Source organism: Lepus europaeus, chromosome 12, assembly GCF_033115175.1.
Source record: "Lepus europaeus isolate LE1 chromosome 12, mLepTim1.pri, whole genome shotgun sequence".
In the NCBI taxonomy this organism is placed as follows: Eukaryota; Metazoa; Chordata; class Mammalia; order Lagomorpha; family Leporidae; genus Lepus; species Lepus europaeus.
The window spans coordinates 75,291,123-75,314,544 of record NC_084838.1 but is presented as its reverse complement, the minus strand read 5'-3'; the positions used below and the strand labels follow the sequence as shown (position 1 = coordinate 75,314,544).

The 23,422-nt window shown below is 38.0% G+C and overlaps 1 protein-coding gene and 1 pseudogene across 4 annotated transcripts in view; both read right to left on the bottom strand.

Moving 5' to 3' along the window:
- Positions 1-23,422, bottom strand: part of LOC133771939 (putative COBW domain-containing protein 7) — a 57,330-nt gene that overhangs the window by 23,056 nt on the left and 10,852 nt on the right. For all 4 annotated transcript variants that reach the window (XM_062208375.1, XM_062208376.1, XM_062208378.1 and 1 more), the window contains exons 5-9: positions 17,239-17,298; positions 16,022-16,059; positions 8,437-8,483; positions 6,382-6,468; positions 3,472-3,516 (exon numbers count right to left, since the gene is read on the bottom strand). In XM_062208375.1, coding sequence (XP_062064359.1) covers positions 3,472-3,516; positions 6,382-6,468; positions 8,437-8,483; positions 16,022-16,059; positions 17,239-17,298 — 277 coding nt within the window. The remainder of the gene's footprint in view (positions 1-3,471; positions 3,517-6,381; positions 6,469-8,436; positions 8,484-16,021; positions 16,060-17,238; positions 17,299-23,422) is intronic.
- On the bottom strand, positions 14,727-15,213 carry LOC133771882 (mitochondrial import inner membrane translocase subunit Tim23-like; annotated as a pseudogene).

Here is a 23,422-nt window from a genome sequence, read left to right as displayed (position 1 = left end):
AGAGGGAAAGACAGGGAGAGAGAGATCTTTTACCACTGGTTTTCCTCTCCAAATGGACCCAAGAGCTAGGTCTGTGCCAAGCTGAAGCCAGAAGCCAGGAACTCCATCCTGGGTGGCAGAGGCCCTTGTACTTAGGCCATTTTCCATTGCCTCCTCAGACACATTTAGCAGGAATACTGGATTGGAATCCCAGCAGCTAGAACCTGAACCAGCACTCAGATATGGGATGCTGGTATCTAAAATGGCAGCTTAATCCACTGTACCATAATGCTGCACTCTCTTACACTTCTTTTAAAATCTTTTAACTCCTTGCAACCTATAGGATAACATTCAATATCCTTTGAAGTAAATTCTCTCTTCAGCCATATGATTTTTGCCTCTTTGCTACATAATACATACTGAAGAACATGTTCTAGTCATTCTCAGATATTCACAGGTTCATGCAAAATAAATCCTACTTGGGCCATCTTCTATTGCTTTCCCAGGCCATTAGCAGAGAGCTGGATCAGAAGAGGAGCATCCAAGACAAAAAACAGTGCCAATATGGGATGCTGGCACTGCAGCCAGAGGCTTAACCTACTATGCCACAGCACTGGACCCAAGGTGCTATACATGCTTATGGCAGTTTTACTACTGTCAGCATTTGTGGACCATTAAAGGCTAAAGGGAGTAAAATTTTTTTTACAAAAACCAAACAATAAAATGAAACTTCTATCAGAGTGATTCAACTATTTAATTAAGAATCAAATCTTGGCTGTCAGCACTGTGGCACAGCGGGTAAAGCTGCCACCTGTGACGCTGCCATCCCATATGGGCACCAGTTTGTGTCTTGGCTGCTCCACTTCTAATTCAGCTCCTTCCTAATGTGCCTCAGAGACAACAGAAGATCACTCAAACGCTTGGGCCCCTGCCACCCATGTGGGAGACCCAGATGAAGCTCCTGTCTCCTGGCTTTGGCCTGGCCCAGTGCTGGCCATTGCAACCACTTGGGGAGTGAACCAGTGGGTGGAAGATGTCTCTGTCTCGCTTTCTTCCTCTCCCTCTCTCTCTGTAACTCTTTCAAATAAATCTGTCTTAAAAAAAAAAAAAAAAAAAGAATTAAATCCTGGAGTGGGCATTGTAGTACAAATGATTAAGTCACCACACTTGGGACACCTGCACCCCATGTTAGAGTACCTGGGAAAGAGTCCTGTCTCTACTTCCCATCTAGCTTCCTGCTAATGCACAACTTGGAAGATAGCAGATCATGGCCCAAGTATTTGGATTTCTCACACCCAGGATGGAGTTCCTGACTTCTGGCTTCAGAATCCCTGACTGTTAGAGGCATTTGGGAAGTGAACCAGCAGATGAATGATATCTCCCCCACACACACACCTCTCTCTCTCTCTTTAAAATAAAGTAAAATAAACAAAACATTTTTTAGAAAAGAATCAACTATCTAGTTTCTAAACTGAAAAGAAGAAATTTCTATGACTCAAGAATTTTGGGAAAATATTTAATATAAGATTCATGATCCAACTGAAATAATTCTACTATATGGATGTCTGATCTTCACTGAAAAGGATTCTAATCCATTTCTATTTCTTACAGCAAGGAAGGATTATTTCAAAGTTCTTAAGTTCTCAGATCCACTGACAAACACCAGATACTAAAGAAACAGAGATCTCATTCACATGTCCTTACATCTGCTTAAAGTAACAAAAATTAATCACTGCATATTTACTGTTCTATAATAGGGCAAATGTTAGAGGTGTCAAGCAAACAAAATTTATTATATAATAAATGAATCAAGATGAAACTTTTTCCAGGATACAGATTATTTCCAAAATTAGAATGAAGAAAACTGATTTAATATGAACTGAGTAGATAATAATTCAACAGAATCACAGCTATTTACAGATATGATTTTTAAAAGCTTATTTAAGCATTACACATTTGTCTGTGTACCATTTTGTAAAGAAGAAAAAATTTAAGGAAAAAGAGATGTACAATGCAAAAAGGAGAAGACAGCTACTGTAGAATGGCTCATGGCATGAATTAGGTTATCAGAAATGTCTACAATGGAATGTGAAAAACAGGGAGCACATTTGCTGTCTGCTTGTAGAGGACTTAGACTAAGGGCATTCTTTTGCTACCTCTGCCAGGAGATGCATGGCTCCTGAGAATGCATACCAAATTAATTCCCCAGCTGTTCACATGCACACAGACAGCTGCTGCTGTTACTGCCTCCCACTTACAGTAGTCTGTCAGCACCTCTAATCTCTGCCATAGCAGACAAACCACTCAGCTAAGGCCTCTGCGGCTTTCCAAGGAAAGAATCTCTCAACAGGGAAATGGATGACACTAGGCTGCCAGCTGTGAGCCTCAGAGGTGTTGGCTGCATGTTGCTGGGTTTATTAGCTGTTGGGCAATTCTCACCAAAAAATGAGCTTAATAAAATATCCTCAGTAGAGAAATTTACTGAAATCTTAATACTCAATGAGAAACAGAGTTTGATCTACAGAAATACAATTTACAGAAATCTTGAGAATACATCTATTTTATAAAGTAGTGATGCATATCTAAATGAACAGAATAAAAAAACCTAAAAGAAATAAAAATTTAATAAATGAATAAATCAAGAATTTAAAGGCAAAGATTTTATGTATTTTACATGATTTTTTTTTCAACTATGAAACAATCATAAAGTTTTAAAAACATTAAAAAACCATTTAAATACCTCAAATTAAGATAATATTTCCCTCTAGACTTTCGGATTTCTGTATTAAGTTAACTTCTAGAGTGGTTTAAAGTCTTAAGTCTTTTTCTCATTAAACAGCTGCACAGTGTTATCACAGCTCTGTAGTCTTAGTTACAAAGAGAGGTCAACATACTAACTGAATATCCTAAACTAATTTATAAAGAACATCCAAAATCACATTCTTGCGTCACACTTTTAAAAATGGCATATTTTGGCCGGCGCCGCGGCTCACTAGGCTAATCCTCCGCCTTGCGGCGCCGGCACACCGGGTTCTAGTCCCGGTCGGGGCACCGATCCTGTCCCGGTTGCCCCTCTTCCAGGCCAGCTCTCTGCTGTGGCCAGGGAGTGCAGTGGAGGATGGCCCAAGTGCTTGGGCCCTGCACCCCATGGGAGACCAGGAGAAGCACCTGGCTCCTGCCATCGGATCAGTGCGGCGCGCCGGCTGCAGCGCGCCTACCGCGGCGGCCATTGGAGGGTGAACCAACGGCAAAAGGAAGACCTTTCTCTCTGTCTCTCTCTACTGTCCACTCTGCCTGTCAAAAAAAAAAAAAAAAAAGGCATATTTTATATAATAAAATAAGTTTTATATTTTATATATAATAAATCTTATATATAAATTCATATTTTCTATACAATAAATTTTGTTTTATATATTTATCAATTACTTAATAATTATTATTAGTAACCAAAATTATTTGCTGTTAGTATTAGTAATAGCTTTCTAAAAGTACCTTGATCTTTGTGTTTCTAAAATTTTCCCCAGTCCATTTATTGATCTGAAATACATTTAAAAAGGAGAAAGGAAGGGTAAAAAAATGTTAAAATTTGTAAAATGCACACAAACCATATTATTTTTAAAGCAGGATATATACAAACAAAATATAACTACAACTTGCAAAAACAGAAAAACAAACCTTACATTTTGTTACAGATTAATCGCTTTCCTTTCAAACCATAAATCAACCATAGATCATTCATACATTAAGAAAATATGCTAGCCGGCGCCACAGCTCAATAGGCTAATCCTCCACCTGCGGCGCTGGCACCCCGGGTTCTAGTCCCGGTCGGGGTACCGGATTCTGTCCCAGTCGCTCCTCTTCCTGTCCAGCTCTCTGCTGTGGCCTGGGAGTGCAGTGGAAGATGGCTCAAGTCCTTGGGCCCTGCACCCACATGGGAGACCAGGAAAAGCACCTGGCTCCTGCCTTCGGATCAACACGGTGCGCTGGCTGCAGTGCGCCAGCCGCAGTGGCCTTTGGGGGGTGAACCAACGGAAAAGGAAGACCTTTCTCTCTCTCTCTCTCACTCTCCACTCTGCCTGTCCAAAAAAAAAAAAAAAAAAAATGTATATGATACACAAAAACCTACTGGACAACCAGCAGCACAGGGGCTGCCTGTGATTTGCAAAACTATTCTGCAATTTAGAAAAAATGATTCCTAAGTTGTCAGGAATTCCAGAGTCTTTCAAATGAGTGGACAACCAACTTTCTCTTCAGTGGATAAACAACTTTCTCTTTAGGCCAATACTATAGAAATGGCCATACATACAATAAAATCATGGAACATGGCTCCTTTTAAATGGCAACCATTAAAAACTTCTTGTGAAAGCCCTTTAAACATTTTGTACTGCCCATCTATTTATCTTTATTTCATTAACTTTGTTCTTTAGGGTATTTGCCCAAGATACCTGTTGCCTGTTCAAGATGTTCTCATGGGTAAGCCTTCCCACACAGTGCAGTGGTTCTGAGTCAAGTCTTTCTGTTATTTATACTTTCAGCTACTTTACACAATTCTTATTATCCTTTGCACAGACTTTATAAAGCCTTCCCACATACTAAAGAAGTTCTGAGTCAAGTGTCTCTACTATTTACATTTTTAGCTACTTTACACAATTCTTAATCTCCTTTGCATATACTCTATAACTCGAGGGTTATCACCTCTCAAACATGTTTACTTTCTCTTACCTTCTCAATGTTGATTTTGAGTTGGTCACAAGTGTTATATATAATGAAGAATAAAAAAGGTCTGTAATTTATCAAACTCTTTTTTTATTTGACAGGTAGAGTTATAGACAGTGAGGGAGAAAGAGAGAAAGGTCTTCCTTCCATTGGTTCACCCACCAAATGGCCACCACAGCTGGCGCTGCACCGATCTGAAGTCAGGAGCCAGGTACTTCCTCTTGGTCCCATGTGGATGCAGGGACCCAAGCACTTGGGCCATCCTCCACTGCCCTTCTGGGCCACAGCAGAGAGCTAGACTAGAAGAGGAACAACCGGGAATAGAACCAGCACCCATATGGGATGCCGGCGCTGCAGGCGGAAGATTAACCAAGTGAGCCACGGCGCCAGCCCTCAAACTCCTTCTAAAGTATAGGTGGGCAACAAACTCACTAATAGTCAAACTTGCCAGTGTCAAAAATATAGCTTAGAAAGTCAATACAGGGATATTAAAGGAAGTAATAACAGCACTCATTTTACCCCAAAAATGTTTGCTAAACAGTTTCTTCCTAGCAATTAACTGGTACACAAGATTTTGAAAAGAGAAATAAAGCTTTAGAAAACCAGTGTCAAAAGAGGAAAGGGCTGGCATTGTGGCACAGCAGATAAAGCCACCACCTTTGACACCAGTTGATTCCAGCTTCCTATCAATGTGCTTCCTTGGAGGTAGCAGATGATGGGTCAGTAATTAGGTTCCTGCCACCCACATGGCAGACTTCAAGGAGTTCCTAGCTCCTGGGTTCAGCCAGGCTCACCTTTGGCCATTGTAAACTTCTAGGGCAGGAACCAGAAGGGAGTTCTATCTGTCTGTATCTCTTTGCCTCTCAAATAAAATAAAATTATTAAAAATTAAATAATAATGATCATCAATAAAAGCTACTGGATGTCTCATTATAAATAGCACTTACTAGTTTAAGTTTTACAAAATAATTCAAAACAAAGTCCCTGAACTATAATCTCATTTGAAAACATCATCTCAATTTTCAAAAGGAATAGGAGTCTCCAGAAAAGTCAGTGAAAATGGCTACTGGATTATTTATCACATATCTCAGTCTTATTCATATTGTGCTATGTTGCTCAGCCTTGGCCCTGGACCCTGAAGACATTAAAGGAAGCTGGAAGACAAGGCATAGCTGGCAGTTAAGGGAAACATAAAGTCAGTAAGGATTCAGGGAAAAGTGAGATCACCTGAGTCAGGAAAGACTTCCTAGAGCACATGGAGGAAGGGAGAGAAAACAAGCTCTACAGAATGCATAAAATTGCTGAAAGGAAAAAGGAAACCCACAAGATGATGGAATTCAAGGACTGGCAGAGTGAGAACATGTTATGAGAAAAGAGGGTATTTGGCAAGGCACACCCATGGGAAAGTAAATTACCCATCCTGGACAAAGTTAGGGAAGCTAAAGAGAAGACAGGAAAAGAAGGACCCAGTTAGAGGACCTGGAATATCAGCCTACAAATTTTGAACTATATTCTGCAATGAACGGGAATGATTTTTTTATTACTATTTATACCAGCCAATTATCCAACAACCATATACATAATTCCCTAATGGTCCTTGAAGCAGATCAACTTTGAATCTTAAGTTTCCTTAAGGACAACAGTCACAGCAAAAATATTTTGTATAGAACACCTGTAATTTTTTACCTAATGGTTGTTCTTAATTTGTTTAAATCTTCTTCTGGAACTAAGTCTGTTTTATTCATGAGAATAATATCTGCCAGAGCAACTTGCCTAAAACAGCAAACAAAGAACAGATGTTAAAAGGAAAATGTTAAGAAACTAGAATGCAAACAACTTATTCAGATGAATGCATCAGTTAAGAATTATACAGTGCTCTGCAGCACTGATTCAGTTTACTCTTAACCTGTTTATTCTTCAGATAGTACACATGATTTATATTTACCAGTATATAAAGTCAAATTTCATATTCCAGTACTTCCTGAAAAAGTATTCACAAAATCATCTCACTACTCTAGAGCTACAAAGACAGGTCTCAAAATGTAAATAAATGAGAGGTTAATTTTCAACTCATACTTTTCTTTGTAAAGAAAGCATAAAATTAAGATAACCAAAACTGCAGGAGAAAGGATAGCCTACTAACTCAGCTATTCTTGCAATATTCATTATAATTTTTCACAGAAATACAAAGACTAAGCTCACTTAACATTACATAGGTTTTCCGTGACTACATTTTAGAAGATATGTCTGCTTCACTATGAACACACATTATTTCTGTGTTACTCAAGTTAAATAACCCAGTTAACAGCATGCTGTACAACAAAGCAGACTGTTACAATTAGAAGTTCTATCTTCTATTAGTAAGAGTAGTGAAACTGAAGATTCTTTCCATTATTCTCAGTCCTCAGGAAACTAATCACTGGATTAGGCGTTTCTGTCTTATACTGCATTTCAAATAACACAAATTCTCAAAAACAAATTGACTTTCATTCACTGAAAAAGCAGCTTTCAACAGAACATACATCACAACCTTATTCAACTATGAGTAAAACTTGCATGAACAAACATGAAATGTACCTATCTCAAACTATAAACAATTGTAACCTTTAATAGGAGGACTTTAATATTCAATTTTCTTTTAGCTTTTATATTTTATATAATCCTTTCTCCTACCGGATTCCTTATGTTTTCTATAGTAATTATTTTCATAAGAAAAAAATACAGAAATATTTAAGTTCATTTTCATCTGAATCATACTTACATACTAAAGGCAGTGTTTAGGCATTACAAAACAAGAGTATCAACTCCCAAATGTTAGGGAATCAATTGTTTGCTGTAGTATTTACTACTTAGGTCTGCATCACCTGCAGCAATTCCCAAGAGGCATCACTAAAAACTAGCCACAAATTTAGTGATTGTCATCTGTCCCCAAGCCTTAAGGGGCCACTAGCAAAAACTGCTTGGAGGGGCTGGCACTGTGGCATAGCGAGTAAAGCCACCGCCTGCAGTGGTTCAAGTCCCAGCTGCTCCACTTCCGATCCAGCTCTCTGCTATGGCCTAGGAAAGCAGTAGAGGATGGCCCAAGTCCTTGGGCCCCTGCACTTGCATGGGAGACCTGGAGGGAGCTCCTGGCTGCTGATCAGCACAGCTTCAGCTGTGGTGGCCAATTGGGGAATGAACCAGCAGATGGAAGACCTCTTTCTTTCTCTCTCTCTGCTTCTCCTTCACTCGCTGTGTAACTGTGACTTTCAAATAAATAAATCTTTAATAAACAAACAAACAAAAAAAGAACAGTTTGGGGTAGGCAAGCTAATTTAAAAATCTAAAAGTCTAAAAACAAATCAGGAACATAAAGGAACTTTCTAAAAAATAATTAAGACTGTTTCTGTATTTTTTCTCTACTGTTCACAGTGAACACAAATAAAATGAATTATTTTGTTTTTAAAAGGCACTAAGTGAGCCAAGTGTTTTAATAATAATCTTTAATCTCAAGGAAAGTATGAAAACAAGAAAATACTTTTAAATTTTAATATTCCCCAAATACTTCACAAAGCATTCTCTTTGTGCTACAATAAAAATAGATTTAAACAAAATTTAACAAAAAAGATAGCAGTAACTCATCTAAGGGGAAAAAAAATAAATTTTCTTTGAATATGCTTTTATATTTCTCAAGTCTTCATAGTAATGATTTTCTTTCCAACTAGACAGTAATTAAAATATATATACTTTAAATATGAATACCTAGTAGCTTCATTGATAAGGCCATCAGGTTTTTCTTCAGTTAAATGCTAAATGAAAAGAAAGTTATAAAAAAGTTACTGTGTTGTAATACAAAAGCTAATGTCAATGTAAAGGATTTTACTGTAAAGATTTCTTCCTCACTGCTATAAAATCTTCAAGTCCCATTACGGATATATAAATTCATGAACAGTTTTTCTAAGTGAAAACATTTTTCTTCAACCTTTGGAATTTTTTTCCTACAGTGAACCTATGGTTGGGGGCAGGGAAAGAGCAGGGGAAGGAGTCAGGGGAGGGAGAGAAGTGTGAAGCAGGATGTAAGAATTTATACCCCTGGGGTCAGCACAGTAGGTTAATCCACAGCCTGTGGTGCCAGCATTCCATATGCACTCTGGTTCTAGTCCTGGCTGCTCCTCTTCCAATCCAGCTCTCTGCTATGGCCTGGGAAAGCAGTGGAAGATGGCTCAAGTCCTCAGGCCCCTGCACCCACTTGGGACACCTGGAAGAAGCTCCTGGCTCCTGGCTTTGGATCGGCACAGCTCCAGCTATTGCAGCCATTTGGGGAGTGAAACAGAGAATGGAAGACCGTCCTCTGTCTTTTCCTTTCACTGTCTGTAACTCTACCTCTCAAATAAATAAAATCTTTAAAAAAAAAAAGTATTTATACTCCTGCTATTTTGTTTTTCTTAAGGAGTGAACCAGCTTGTTCTCTATCTGCTCTGTGTTCTCTCTCTGCCTCTCAAAAAATTAACTTTAAAAAAAACCACAAAAATCCTCAAATTTAAATAATGTCATTAAAACATAAAAAATCATAGCTCAGATTTGGGGCATTTGCCCTTTTACAAAACTGTCCTTTTACTGAACATTCATTATCATTATTTTTAAAGGGATAGTCACTGAAATTGTCCTTTCCTAAAATCAAACATTCTTCCCACCATTCCTACCCCTGTGGCCCAAATTTCCAAACCTATATCATAGAGAACATGAGCTCAACACTCGGTCCTTCAAACTCCTTGGAAATAAATAAGGTATGGGAAGGATGCAGTCCTGATTCTAGCCTAAAGCAGTTTATCACTCAGATATTCACACCCACATCCGGAGTGATCTGGCCTCTCAGGGCAACTGTGGATTTTATTGGCCTCTCCTGAGAAAGGTTAAATCAAAAACAACAACAACAAAAACCACAAAACACTATTTTGGTATTAACTTGGTGGCCCATGAGATAGCTTTCATTTTTCAGCTTTCATCTTTCATCTTTACATTTGAATTGAACTTTTATAAACTATAAAATCTTGTATATGCATTACTTAATTTAGGCTTTATAATAATTATAGGAAGTGACTTCTCATTTTAGAAAGGAAAAATGTATCATCCTCACCATCACAGGAGGTCATATTTTTACATACCATTACAAGGCTTTTTTATTATTACTGAAAACAGGCTCTACAGAAGCAAAATGAATATAATTCTTAAATCTTCCTGAAAGTTTTATATGTCATATAAAATCAGTGTGTGTGTGTGTGTGTATAGTGCTACACAAATATTAACAATCACGTAAGAGTATATATACCTAAAAATCACCTAATAATTACATTCAAGATTATTTTAGCAAAGCAGTTTCATTATTCATGGAGAAGTGATCACAGAGATACCTGGATTTTCTGAAGCATAAGAGCAAATTCGTAACTCAACTTTATACCCTTGGGTAGGTCTAGAGTGGAAAACAATTTGTCAAAAAGTTTAACAAATTTCATTATGAAGGCAACACACCTAAACTAAAACCATAGCAATGATATATTTATTCCCGCTTTGTTCATAATCCTATAAATTCAACAGCAGAACCTGCAAATATGGAATTCAAGAATTTGGGAGATACTGTATCAAAAATTCCTCCATGCCTAAAGACCAAGTTGAGTATTTTTTCCTAATTATCCTTAGCAAAAGGCTGTACAAATCCCATTATTATGTACTCTACCACTGTTCCTAGACCCAGGGATAGTACCTGGTACACAGGATCAACAAGTACTTGTTGAATGGACTGTAGATGTTTAACATCCCTTCTTGTTGACACAGGCACATAAATGTGTTATTTATCTTTTAAGGTTCATTTATTTATTTATATGGAAGAGTTACAGAGAAAGAAGAGGGAAAAGGGGAAGAGAGAGATCGATCTTCCACCTGCTGGTTCACTCCCCATATGGCTGCAAAGGCCAGAGATGAGCCAAGCTAAAGCCAGGAACCAGGAGCCTCATCTGGGTCTACCATGGGGGTAGCATAGGCCTATGCTTGGGCCTTCACACACTGCTTTTCCCAGGCCATTAGCAGGGAACTGGACTGGAAATGGAGCACTGCCCACACAGGATGCCAGTGTTGCAGGCAGTGGCTTTACTGGCTATAACGACGCTGGCCCCATAAATATGCTATTTTTAAAATACGATTTAACATGCAGCCACAAATACTTTTCCATTGAACAGTAAATCTACTTAAAAATGATACACTGGTAGTAAGGCAGCTGTCTCTGAATGATAATATAATACTGAACACTCTTAAAAATCAAAACTATTTCTCAAGACATTGTAATTTTGCCTTTTTGGAGGCTTTCTTTATATAAGAATTTGGAGCTATTTGGCTGTGACACTGGTGAAACACAAATAAGATATAAAAGGAGAATCAGACTTGTTCTTGAATTTCCATACCTAAATGGAACTAATAAAACTGTATTTTTACCAATCCATTTATTGCTCCTGAAGATTAGAAATCTTCACTAGGGTGGTAAGCAAAATTTATCCCAGGCAATTTGAAGTATCAAATACAAAAATAAATTAAAAACCCTCAGAATAAAAATTGCCAATACGTACAACTCTGTTAAGAACATTATAGTTGTCATTTGTGTTTACAGCAAAGGAGAAAAACATTCTGTTCTATGTACATACGAAAGCCATACAAACATTAAAAATAATAAATTTATACTAATGTTTTTCCTGAATATCAGTCCAACATTTCACTTACACAACTTCCTGATTTCCTAAGCCAAACTTCACAATAAGATTCAAACCAATGTCTACAATGCAAAAGAATACTGTCTAATAATACATTACACACTATTTGCTCAGACATCTTCCATTTATAAAATAAAAACCAAATGAAAGTTTGGCATTCTATTCTACCTGTATAGGTATATAAAGAAAAAATTTTGCAGAATGTTCTTTTCAAAATATTGTATATATGTCCAAACAATGCCTCATCTTTACTTAGAGATGATGGCTTTTGCTTATATATCAAAAAGACAAAAATTATTTTGGTATTAATTAATCTAATATATTCAAAAGTCTAAGGTTCAAGTCCTCAATTTAGCCTACCACAAAAAATAAAGGGGAGAAAAAGGAGATGAGATGTTGGAAAACTGGTATAAAGTTTCAGTTCTACAAGATGAATAAATTCTGGAAAGCAAATTACAGCATGGTGATACAGTTAACAGTACCGTACTGCACTGAAACTTGCTAAGAGTATAGATCTTAAATGTTCTCACAATATCCCCCTCCCCAAAATAATAATGACATGAGGTGATGGAGGTATTAATTTGTTTCACAGCATATTTCACAATGCATACATATATGAAAATAGTACACTGTATACCTATATATACAATTTTGGGGGGTCAATTATATCTCAATAAAGTTGAGGAGATAAAGAAACAAAGGAAGCTTTGAAATAACACAATTACGGATAACAACCTCACAAATAGCTATTGTGTGTTCTTTTTTGCAAAAATAGAGAAACTAGTTGGATATCCCTACCCAACTTCCCCAAAAAAGGGAAGAAAAAACCATAATAAACTTACTAGCTAAGAAACAACACTGCTGTTGATCAAAGTGGAAATAAATCTAGTGTCAAAGATGTCAGATGTCATTTTAAAAAGATTCAGCAGCAGCAGCCAATTCTTTTAAATGGATTTGTTATAGATCGAACACTATTTTAGCTTTAAAAAAATTATTGCATAATGTCAGTCTATTTGTTTTTCTGCTCTTTTTTGAAGTCAAACTGTTTTCTGACTGAATTATTTCAACACCTTGTGCAATATAACAGAAGAACCAAAAGGAAACCTCTCACTTGACCTTTACTGTGTAACTTCATTCATTGATTCCATTGCATTAAATGCTGTCACATTTGTAGAACTGAAAAGAACAATGTCAGTAGTCAAGGTGTCAAGTCCAGAAAATAGAGAGCTGTCATTTTAAGTTGTCCAATTCTTTGCCCATGATTAAAAAATGAATATTTCAGATCAATGGGTGACAATCCCATTAGAGTGATAGCCCATGATATCAATTACCACTTCAGTTTCAATTTGGCTGGCTGGCCACAGGGTACCATTTCTCAGCTTTACTTGTGATGGGCTGGCTCTGTGAAGCATGACACCCCTAAATTGCTGCCCATTATCCAAGTGTCATTACTTGTACTGCCTCAGAATTCTCTGAATCACAAGCAGCCACTGAGGTCAAGCTTTGCAACCAAAGGAATTGGACAAGTTGGCAAATTCTTTATATAAAGGCAAAGTTATTTATCTGGTATCCGACTTAGAAAATCTAAAATTTCCATTATCTTGACAGTATGTCAGTTTTGTGTAGGTATATTGATTTAATAATTTAAGAGGTTTTATCAAGGTGGCAGGGGGTTAAACGTTGACTATGTTTGCATTATTCAGAATGCTGTTTTTTTTTTTTTTTTTTGTCTCTATCATACTGGTAAATAGATTTCATTTAAACCCTCTCCATACCCAACTACACAGATATAATTATACCTATAATCATAAATACACAGAGTTGTACTTTGGGTTATGGTACTTAAAGTCTAACAAAAAAAAAAAAATGTTCTAGCTGCTAGCTGTTCCATAGGTATCTGAAATTAGGTGAATTTACAGAGTAAATGGATTCAAACATGCCTATGATAACATTTAAAATGAAAAAGTTTGGGCTTTTTCTAGTTATTTCCACAAACATTTTGCTAGGAATATTATAATTTCAGAAAAGCCACTGGAATTTTTCAGACTAATCTGCAATATTCAGGAACTTCCTTTGATTCAAAAGACTATCGACACACTTAGATTTAAAACCCTGAAAAAGAAATCTTCAAACTTCTCAAATTAGGGCATTGTATCCCTGAAGGAACTAAAGAGCCAGTGAAGGGGTATTAGTCACTTAATAAATTGGACTTCTTTCTACAGCATAATTTCATTGAAGATTTGGGGAAAAATAAACTTTAAAAATTAACAAATTCATATACAGTATGGAGAATATAAAACTGACAAATTTTTTTCAAATCCTAAGTTTATTTACAAACATAGCTAGTATGAGTTCAAGAGTTTGATTTTTCAAAGACTGCACCTCTTGAAATATTGTTATCTGTTAAATGGATGACCTAAAACATCCTTATTTCTTAAGCAGTTGATGCCATTCTATGAAGAAAGGTGCAGCAAATCCAGATCTAAGATATAAAGTCATCATAACTAGCAATCTCCACTTGTTTTCCACTGAAAATGGCAAATTCTTCCTGGGCCCTCCTCATAGTGGCTCCTACAGACCATGGAGGCTGTGAACCCCCAGATGCTCTGTCTCAACATGGCGCTGTTGGAAGAAATGGAAGAAGGGAGAAATGGCGGCACCACAGCAAGTACGACCTTCCTGACATAAATTTTTAAACAGTGAATTTAAACTTCTAAGACATTATTACTTTGGACCATTATCCATATCCCTATATTGAGGCAGGTTGGGGTAGGAGGGTAGAAATGGAGATAATTTCACTCTCTGCTGCCTTTAAGTGATATTTCACTAGGAAAATTGAAAAATACTACTTTATTTTATAAAAAAATACACTTTTAAAGATCTTTTTGTTATAACTTCGGTTCCATTTTCACCATTTATTTGGAATACAGGGCATCATTAAGAGTTTCAGATCACTAAGGGAACAAACTTGGCGGTAGAGTATTATAAGCAGGACCTGAATTATGGAAATAAGTATTTTTCCAGTTCAAAAGATAGAAGACAGAATAGGTGTGAGATCTCCAAAGGAGAAGAGACTCACATTACATAGCCCCACCAGAAGGTTTTGGCTTCTACTCACTAAAGGACAGAAAGAGTGCCAGTCTTGATCAACCATCTATGATCTTCATCACAGCAAATCAGAATCTCCAATTTTTCAAAATAATTGTAGATAGAAGACAGGGAAACTCCAGACTGACTTATAAACTGATCTGGATGACCACTGACCAGTCCTCCTTCCACGGGCTGGCAACATTTTCAGAGTGACCACTGAAGCAAGGAGCCTTTCATGTGTTCTCAGTTGTTACACAAGAGTACAGAGGCTGGTGTTAGTCCTGCCAGACCACCTCAGCCACCTCTCCTCCAAGAGCACCTGTGCATTTATACAACATGCCCGTCATGGTTCTGGCTGCTACTGCGCTGTCATCTTCTTTCTCAGTGATGACACCAATTGCACTATAGAGCAAAGCCAGAGATCCTAGAGTGTTAACCCCTTTCCTAGTCACCATATTCCAAATCTGTACGTTTCTTGGTTTGGACCAGGCCAAATTCTGTGTTTCCTTCGATCCTAGCCAAAGACTGACCCAAATATAGCCCTGTCATGCAACATCCTCCAATGGCAGAGAAAGCCAGTTTGAATCTTCCCTGGCTTTTATCATAAAGCTCCTGACAGTAAAATAAACTCATCTGTATCCTGCATGAGGTACTATGGATCCACATTTAATTTAGGAGACAGAAAGTACATATCAGTTGGCAGGATGCAGGTCAACTTTGTGTGTGACTAACCCGCTCCTGCTGGCTCTAAAAAGCCGGCCAAGTCTTCTGTGGTTTTGTTGCTGTGTCCTCTGCTGCCCTCCAGACTGCTGCAGCAAACTGCCAGTCTGCTTCCCACACAGCTATCTCTCGCCAGGAACCCCTGGAGACCTGAGATCCCACTTGCCTCCTTCATATGCTGACTGTCAAAGAACTTACTAAGTGCATTTTATACATTCAAATCCATTCAAATGCATTTGAGGATCTTAGCAGATAACAGAAACATGCAAAACAGGACATTTTTCAAATGAAAGTGTCTCCTCACTAATTCTACCTGTAATTCCTGACATTTTCAAAACAAAGAAAAGCAACTTTTTCAAAAAATTAATTTTCAGCCTGCCTTTGATAACAGTTTATCAAGAAAAATAAAATCTCACATGCTTTAACAAGCTTACTTTTCTCAGTTAAACAAAAAAGGTCAATATTGGAGGTGAATCCTAGTGAAGAGTTACACAAAACCAAACTTTATCTGGACTCTATATGCTCACTATAAAATACTACAATTCTAAATTTTATTACCACAGCAATCAGAGTAAAAGCAAAGAAATATTTGATTTAAAAATAAAATAATAATGAGAAAACATGTAAATTTCATCTATAGTTCAGGATATTTTTTGAAAGATATTTTGGTAAGAAAAATTTCAAACAGATACAAATAAAAGAAAATAATACAGACAACCCTCCTCATGTTTCCAGCACTGAATAAACAATCAGTAACTCACAGCAATCTTTCAACTTACTTTAAATCCATATTTTGAATCCACAACAGTTATGATACCTAGGAAGGAATAAACATTTTAATCATCCTTTGTGAAAAAAAATCTGTTTATTAATATGGCACTATATTTGAGAATGAAACTTAAAAGCTAATATTTCAGTTCACAAATGCTAAAATAAAATGTTTATTTTTCTCTTGACAGTGCTGCAATTTAATTCAATTTCAGTAATAAGTCAGTGTATATAAAATATGTACTAGGTGATTACTGTTATTTTAAAGTATTAGACAGGATATAAAATAAATGAACTTTTAAAATGAAATAAACAAGAAAATAAAATTTTCCCTGGTGTTTAAAAAACTTATAAGCCAAAACACAGCAGGAGAAATTTCATATATGAAGTCAAATGTGAAAAACTGTGTTAATTTATAACTTATTTTTATATAACCAAAATTGGGCTTAACAAGTAAATTACTGCTTAACAAATTTGAGACATTTTAGGATATCTCATTACCAAAATCTCTCATCAACTCTAACTCACCAAAATATTTTATACAATATGTACCTAAGTTTCCAAATGAGCAATTAGTTGAACTATTTTGGAATAAATGTTAAATAATTTATTCAACTGATAACAACTAAATGAGTTTAATGATGCCTAGGGAGTTCAACCAGTTACCTGTCACACAGAGAGCACAATGACGGTATCCACTTACAATGATTCCTAAATTTAATCTCCTAGCTTTTGAAAGTCTGGTTTAAAAAAAGAAAGGGGGAAATGGAGAACAAAAAGAGAAGAGGAACCCAGCTGTTTAACTCAGGAAGTTTCTTAATGTCTAAAGTGAAGACAAAGAAAATCTATAAATCAGACTGCCAAAAGTGCTAACGTATGGGGTGCGTGTGTGTACTTACTCTTATCTTCAATGGAAAATGAAAGCAGAATTATGATCTGTCTGATTAAAATGAAAAGCTCTAATATTAAAAACATAAATCAGAGAATATAAGAAACCTACATAACATTTCAAAGGCAAGCCTTAGTGGAAGTACTAAATTGGGAGGAAGATTAAGACCCCACATCTGCCTGAGGCTATAGTATCCAAGTAGAACAAAGAATGACTTCATCATCAAACTAATTAAATTTAAGAAGAGTAAAGCCAGGATTTAAATTGTGATATGAACAACAATGATCTTAAATCATAAAAACAAAAACTTATTTTAAAAGAAAACAATGCTTCACTTACCATCAAGATAAATATCACTCCCCAATTCAGCATCGACCCAAAACATAGAAGCAACTGCACCTGAAAATATATAATATTCATGAATAAAAATATTTCTCTAAACTAAGAAACTTGGCCCTATCTATTTTTTAATTTGTTACAATGGAATCTGAAGGTAAACACACAAACAAATCAAATCTGGGTGTTCAATTTCCTTATGGGAATTACAGTGATAGAATTTTTTACTATTTATAATCATTTCTCTCTCTCCCTGCTTCTTTAAAAGAAAGATCAACTCTTACCACTTACAAATTACCACTTACAAAGCTTCTACCAATGCTTTGGTAAATAATAATTTGCCAACACATTATTAAACAACTTGGGCACTATGTACGAATGACTTATTTTTATTTTTTCATCTACTGAATATGATAATCATACAGTTCACAAATAATGAAGTAAATCAAAATATCTAATTCTAAAATCAGTTGTCCAAAAGTAATTAATTTTTGTAGAATAGAAAGAATAAGAAGTAAAATTATATATTCTATAGCATTACTAATTAATCCTTGCACTATTTATTTACTTCATACAGGCAAAAAATTTGGGCTGGGGTGGGCATTTGGCATAGCAGTTAAGATGTCACTTGGGATGCTGCCATCCCATTATCAGAGTGCCTGGAGTCAAGAGCCAGGTCTGCTCCCAATTCCAGCTTCTTACAAATGTACACCCTGGGAGGTAGCAGGTGATCCCTGCACCCACATGGGCACCTTAGACTGAGTTTCCAGCTCCTGGCTTTGGCCTGGCCCAGGTCAGGCCATTGCAGACATTTGCAGGGGGGGTGATCTGCAGATGAAAGATCTCTGTGTCTCTTTGCCTTTCAAATAAATAAAATAAATAGCAAAAAAAAAAAAAAAAAAAAGTCTGAGGAAAAATTATTTCTAAGTGACTAATTAAAACTTGTTTTTGACAGAAATTGGTTCAATACTAAACCACATACCCTGATTAGTATGCCACAACACAAGAGAAAGAAAACTAACAGCAGGAAAGTATTTGATTGTTCAAAGCATCACAGACCCAGTTAGTGACACTGCTGTCTAAAAGAATGAGCACAGAGGAAAAACAAGGATAACTGAACTCATTCCACTGTCTCAAGCTGTCCCCCTGCCCTGACGAGACGCAGCCCGCACGCATCACTCTGTGTCAACGGTGCAATACCTGTCAGCAGCTCACAGTGATTACTCATGCAAGATATAGCAAGGACCACCAGATCTAATGGTTTCCTGATACCTATTGATTTTTTCCCAAAAACTTAATAGTTTTCCAATTTGACTGAAATAGGATTTGTGAGTAACAGGGGCTAAATCAATGTCTGTCCTTTTCAAGGAAATTACTTTACCATGACAATTATTTAGCTTAGAACTGGAGAGTGTCAGTCCTCTGAACAGGAAACAAGTGAATTGCCAATATGAGTTTTCTTTACTTTCTTGGCCAAAAACATGAGTTTAATTGATAAGGGAGAAAAGGTGAATGTACTATCTCATTACCATATACAACAAGTCCTTTAAAAAGTATTAACTGTTTTTCTGAATAAAATACCTAACATCACATTGGACATAAAGCACTTTACAGTATTTAAACATTTGTTGATTTCTAGTCACATAAATAGCTTGTAAATCCTAGTAAGGCCGGCACCACGGCTCACTAGGCTAATCCTCCGCCTTGCGGCGCCGGCACACCAGGTTCTAGTCCCGGTCGGGGCACCAATCCTGTCCCGGTGGCCCCTCTTCCAGGCCAGCTCTCTGCTGTGGCCAGGGAGTGCAGTGGAGGACAGCCCAAGTGCTTGGGCCCTGCACCCCATGTGAGACCAGGAGAAGCACCTGGCTCCTACCATCGGATCAGCGCGGTGCGCTGGCCACAGCACGTCAGCCACGGCGGCCATTGGAGGGTGAACCAACGGCAAAAGGAAGACCTTTCTCTCTGTCTCTCTCTCACTGTCCATTCTGCCTGTCCAAAAAAAAAAAATCCTAGTGAGAAAAATCACCCCAGTTTGACAGCTACTGATTGACTTCATTTGCTTATCTGAACTCTTCCTGCTAAGCAACTACCTTCAAATTATAAATAATTCTTTCTTGTGTAGCCTTGCAAGTATTATATCTAAGAAGAGCATCAGATTTTCAATTCAGCTGTCACTAGGCAATGTCTCATCCGGCAAAGTCTAAAGACCTTCTTGGTTGTCTCAGCTGGGGAATGCTTCTGACATGAGTAGAAGCCAGGGATATACTGTCAAACATGCTACAATGCTCAGGAAAGCCTCCCTAGCAGTAATTACCCTACCCAAAGTGTCATCTGTGCCAAAGCTAAAAAACCCTGAGCTAAGGTACAGGGTCTCTCTTCTCCAATAGCTAATAAAAGAAATAGTAAATGCCAAAAAGTGCCAAAGTGTTATCAAAAACAATCAAATATAAAAGGACATACAACCTCCCACCATAAATTCTGACTAGAGATAGTAAAAATAAGAAACAACGTTCTTTTTTAAAATAAGATTTATTTATTTGAAAAGCAGAGAGAAAGAGAAAAAGACCGAAAGAGAGAGAGACAGAGAGACAGAGAGACAGAGAGAGAAATCTTCAATCTGCTGGTTCATTCCCCAAATGGCCAGGCTGAAGTCAGGGTCTGGAACTCCATTCGGGGCTCCCACATGGGTGTCAGAGGTTCAGGCACTTGGGCCATCCTCCGCTGCATTAACAAGGAGCTGGAACAGAAATGAAACAGCCAGAACCCCAATACACATTCATATGAATGCTGGCACCAACGGCAGCAGCATAATCCACTGTGCCATGCCAGCCCCAAGAAACAAATTTCTACGTGACTTACAGTCATTCTTAACTCTATCTCCACCCCCAATAAAAGATTATAGGGAAACAGTTTACAAAATCCTAATAACAGAAATACATCTCCCTCGCAAAAGGCAAGATGAGGAACCGAGGAAGTAATTAGCATTATAGGCAAAGGAAACAAAACCAAAAACAAAAATTTGGGGCAAAAAAGTAAGTCACCTTTAAGGACAGGGGAAATGAGACTTTTCCACATAACACTGAATGTTCCAATATAATATATAGTGACAAGTGCCAGTGAAAGTGTTCCTAAAGGATATTACTTTCTGCCAAATTATGTTTCAAGAAAGAAAGCAACTGGCAGACCTTCTCAAGAAAACATCAGGTACTGAGACATGGCACTCACAAATTGTTACTAATAAAGTAAAAAAGAAAAAAAAAATGGAAAAGGAAACCCAGCCAACTCAAAACACTGAACACCCCCCCCCCCAAAAAAAAATACCTAGGAGATTATGGAGCAACAGTTACAAAATTCTAAGAAAAAAACTGATGCAGAAATCGTATACCTAGCCAAGTAATCCTTCAAGAATAAAAACAAAAGACAAATATTCTCTAGCAATGAAGTCTGTCAGAAGTCAGAGAAGGTAGCACCTATAATCTGAAGAGTACCTGACCATTAAATTCAATCATCTGGGAAATTAGATTAACTCAGGACTGAAAAAGCCACAGTACTGGCAATAAGCACTAAAACCAACTGAATATAGAACTCGAAGAATTAAGAATAAGTAAAATGTTATTAACTTAACAACATGAAGAATGCAATCACCCAAAACTATGAAATAGGAAAAAGTCTAAGTATTGATTTCCTCATTTTTCATGCCACGAAGTCAATGGAATTCCCTTAAAAAATCAAAACATGTAGTTTTGTAAAATGTCCACGTTAGGTTTTTTTTTGTAATCTTTTTTTCACTCATAATTCCCACTTCTTGCAATAAAGCAGCACTTATCAGAAATTCAGCAGCTCCAGGGCCAGCGCTGCGGCATAGCAGGTAAAGCCACCGCCTGCAGTGCTGGCATCCCACCTGCATGGCAGTTCAAGTCCCAGCTGCTCCACTTTCAATCCAGCTCTCTACTATGGTCTGCAAAAGCAGTAGGAGAATGTAGTCTCATTTTTTATAACATTATTTCTGTATTTTTAAAATTTATTTATTTGAAAGGCAGAGTAACAGAGAGAAGGAGAGACAGAGATTTTCCATCCACTGGTTTATTCCCCAACTAGCTGCAACAGCCAGGTCTGGGCCAGGTACAAGCCAGGAGCGTCATCCAGGTTTCCCATGTGAGTTCAGAGGTCCAAGTATTTGGCCATTTTCTGCTGCTTTCTCAGATGCATTAGCAAGGACCTGGATTGGAAGTGAAGCGGCTGAGACTAGAATCAGTGCCCATATGGGAAGCAGGCATCAAAGCGGCAGCTTAACCTGCTACACCACAATGCCTGCCATTATTTCTATATATTTAGACAGCTTTCAGAAGTATGCCGGGCAGAGCTTCCCAAATTTATACAAGTATAACAATAACCTGGATGACTGACTGAAAACAGCTTGCTGGCTCCCCAACCTTAAAGATTCTAATTAAGTAGATCCAAGCTAGGCTCAATAATTTGCACTAAGGAGCAGGTGGTTAGCCTAGCAGTTAAGACAGGTGTCCCACATCCAGTTGCCTAAGTTTGATGCCTGGCTCCAGCTTCCTGTTAATGCAGATCTGGGAAGCAGTGATAATGGATCAAATAATTGAGTTCCTGCCACCTACACAGCAGAAATGGATTGGTTTCCAGCTCCTGGGTGCTGTTCCCACAGCCCAGTGGGTCTCCTTATCTGTTTCTATTGCTCTGTTGCTCTGTCACTCAAATAAAAAAAAAAAAAAGAATTTGCAATTCTATCATGCTCCCTGCTGAACTTGTTGCTAACATACACCATATTATACCAAGTAGCACTGACATAGAGAGATCCCAAGAATGAAATTTACCTACTTGCAATTCACAGTGTTGAGATACAGGATGAGTTTAAAAAAAAAAAAAAAAAATTTGGCCGGCGCCGTGGCTCAACAGGCTAATCCTCCACCTTGCGGCGCCGGCACACCGGGTTCTAGTCCCGGTCGGGGCACCGATCCTGTCCCGGTTGCCCCTCTTCCAGGCCAGCTCTCTGCTGTGGCCAGGGAGTGCAGTGGAGGATGGCCCAAGTGCTTGGGCCCTGCACCCCATGGGAGACCAGGAGAAGCACCTGGCTCCTGCCATCGGATCAGCGCGGTGCGCCGGCCGCAGCGCGCTACCGCGGCGGCCATTGGAGGGTGAACCAACGGCAAAAGGAAGACCTTTCTCTCTGTCTCTCTCTCACTGTCCACTCTGCCTGTCAAAAATAAAAAAAAAAATTTAAAAAAAATTTAAGGTATTATCTATATTTTTAAATAATAAATGTTTGGGGGGCCAGCACTGTGCCACAGCATGTTGGGCCACCATCTGCAGTGCTGGCATCCCATATGGGCACCAGTTCGAGTTCTGGCTGCTTCCCTTCCAATCCAGCTCCTGCCTGGGAAAGCAGCAGAAGATGGCCCAAGTGCTTGGGACCCTGCATCAACATGGGAGAGCTGGGTAAAGATTCTGGTTCCTGGCTTCAGCCCAGCCCAGCCCTGGGCCGTTGCTGCCACTTCAAGAGTGAACCAGCCATTTGGAGAGTGAACCAGCAGATGAAGGATCTCTCTGTCTCTCCTCTCTCTCTTAACTGACTTTCAAATAAATAAGTAAATCTTAAAATAATAAGAATAATAATGAATCTTTGGGAGCCAGAGTTGTGATACAGTGGGTTAAGCCACCACCTGCGATGCCAGCATCCCATACTGGAGTATTGGCTCAGATCCTGGTTACTCCACTTCCAACCCAGCTTCTTGCTAATACACCTAGGAAGTGGGACACAAAGGCCAAGTATTTCAAGTATTTGAGTCCCTACCACCCATGTAGGAGACCCAGATGGAGTTCCAGGCTCCTGGCTTCAGACTTGATCAGCCATCTGGTTTTTAGCCTGGGGATGGAAGATTTCTCCCTACCTTTCCCTCCCCTCCACCCCTCCTCCCTACCTCATTTATGTCACTCTACCTGAGAAAGAAAAGGAAAAGAAAAAGAAAGTCCTTCTTCTCTAAAATAAAATTAATGTTCTACCACTGCCCAGCCATAAAACCATTATTCTAAAGAAAGAAGAAACATTAATCTATTTTTTATACTTACAATAGTACAAAACCTTTCTCTGAGACCTTTAACTTTCTCCCTTCCTCTGAGAAGCTGAATCATGTTTTATTAAACTCAAGTTTCTCAAAGAAAA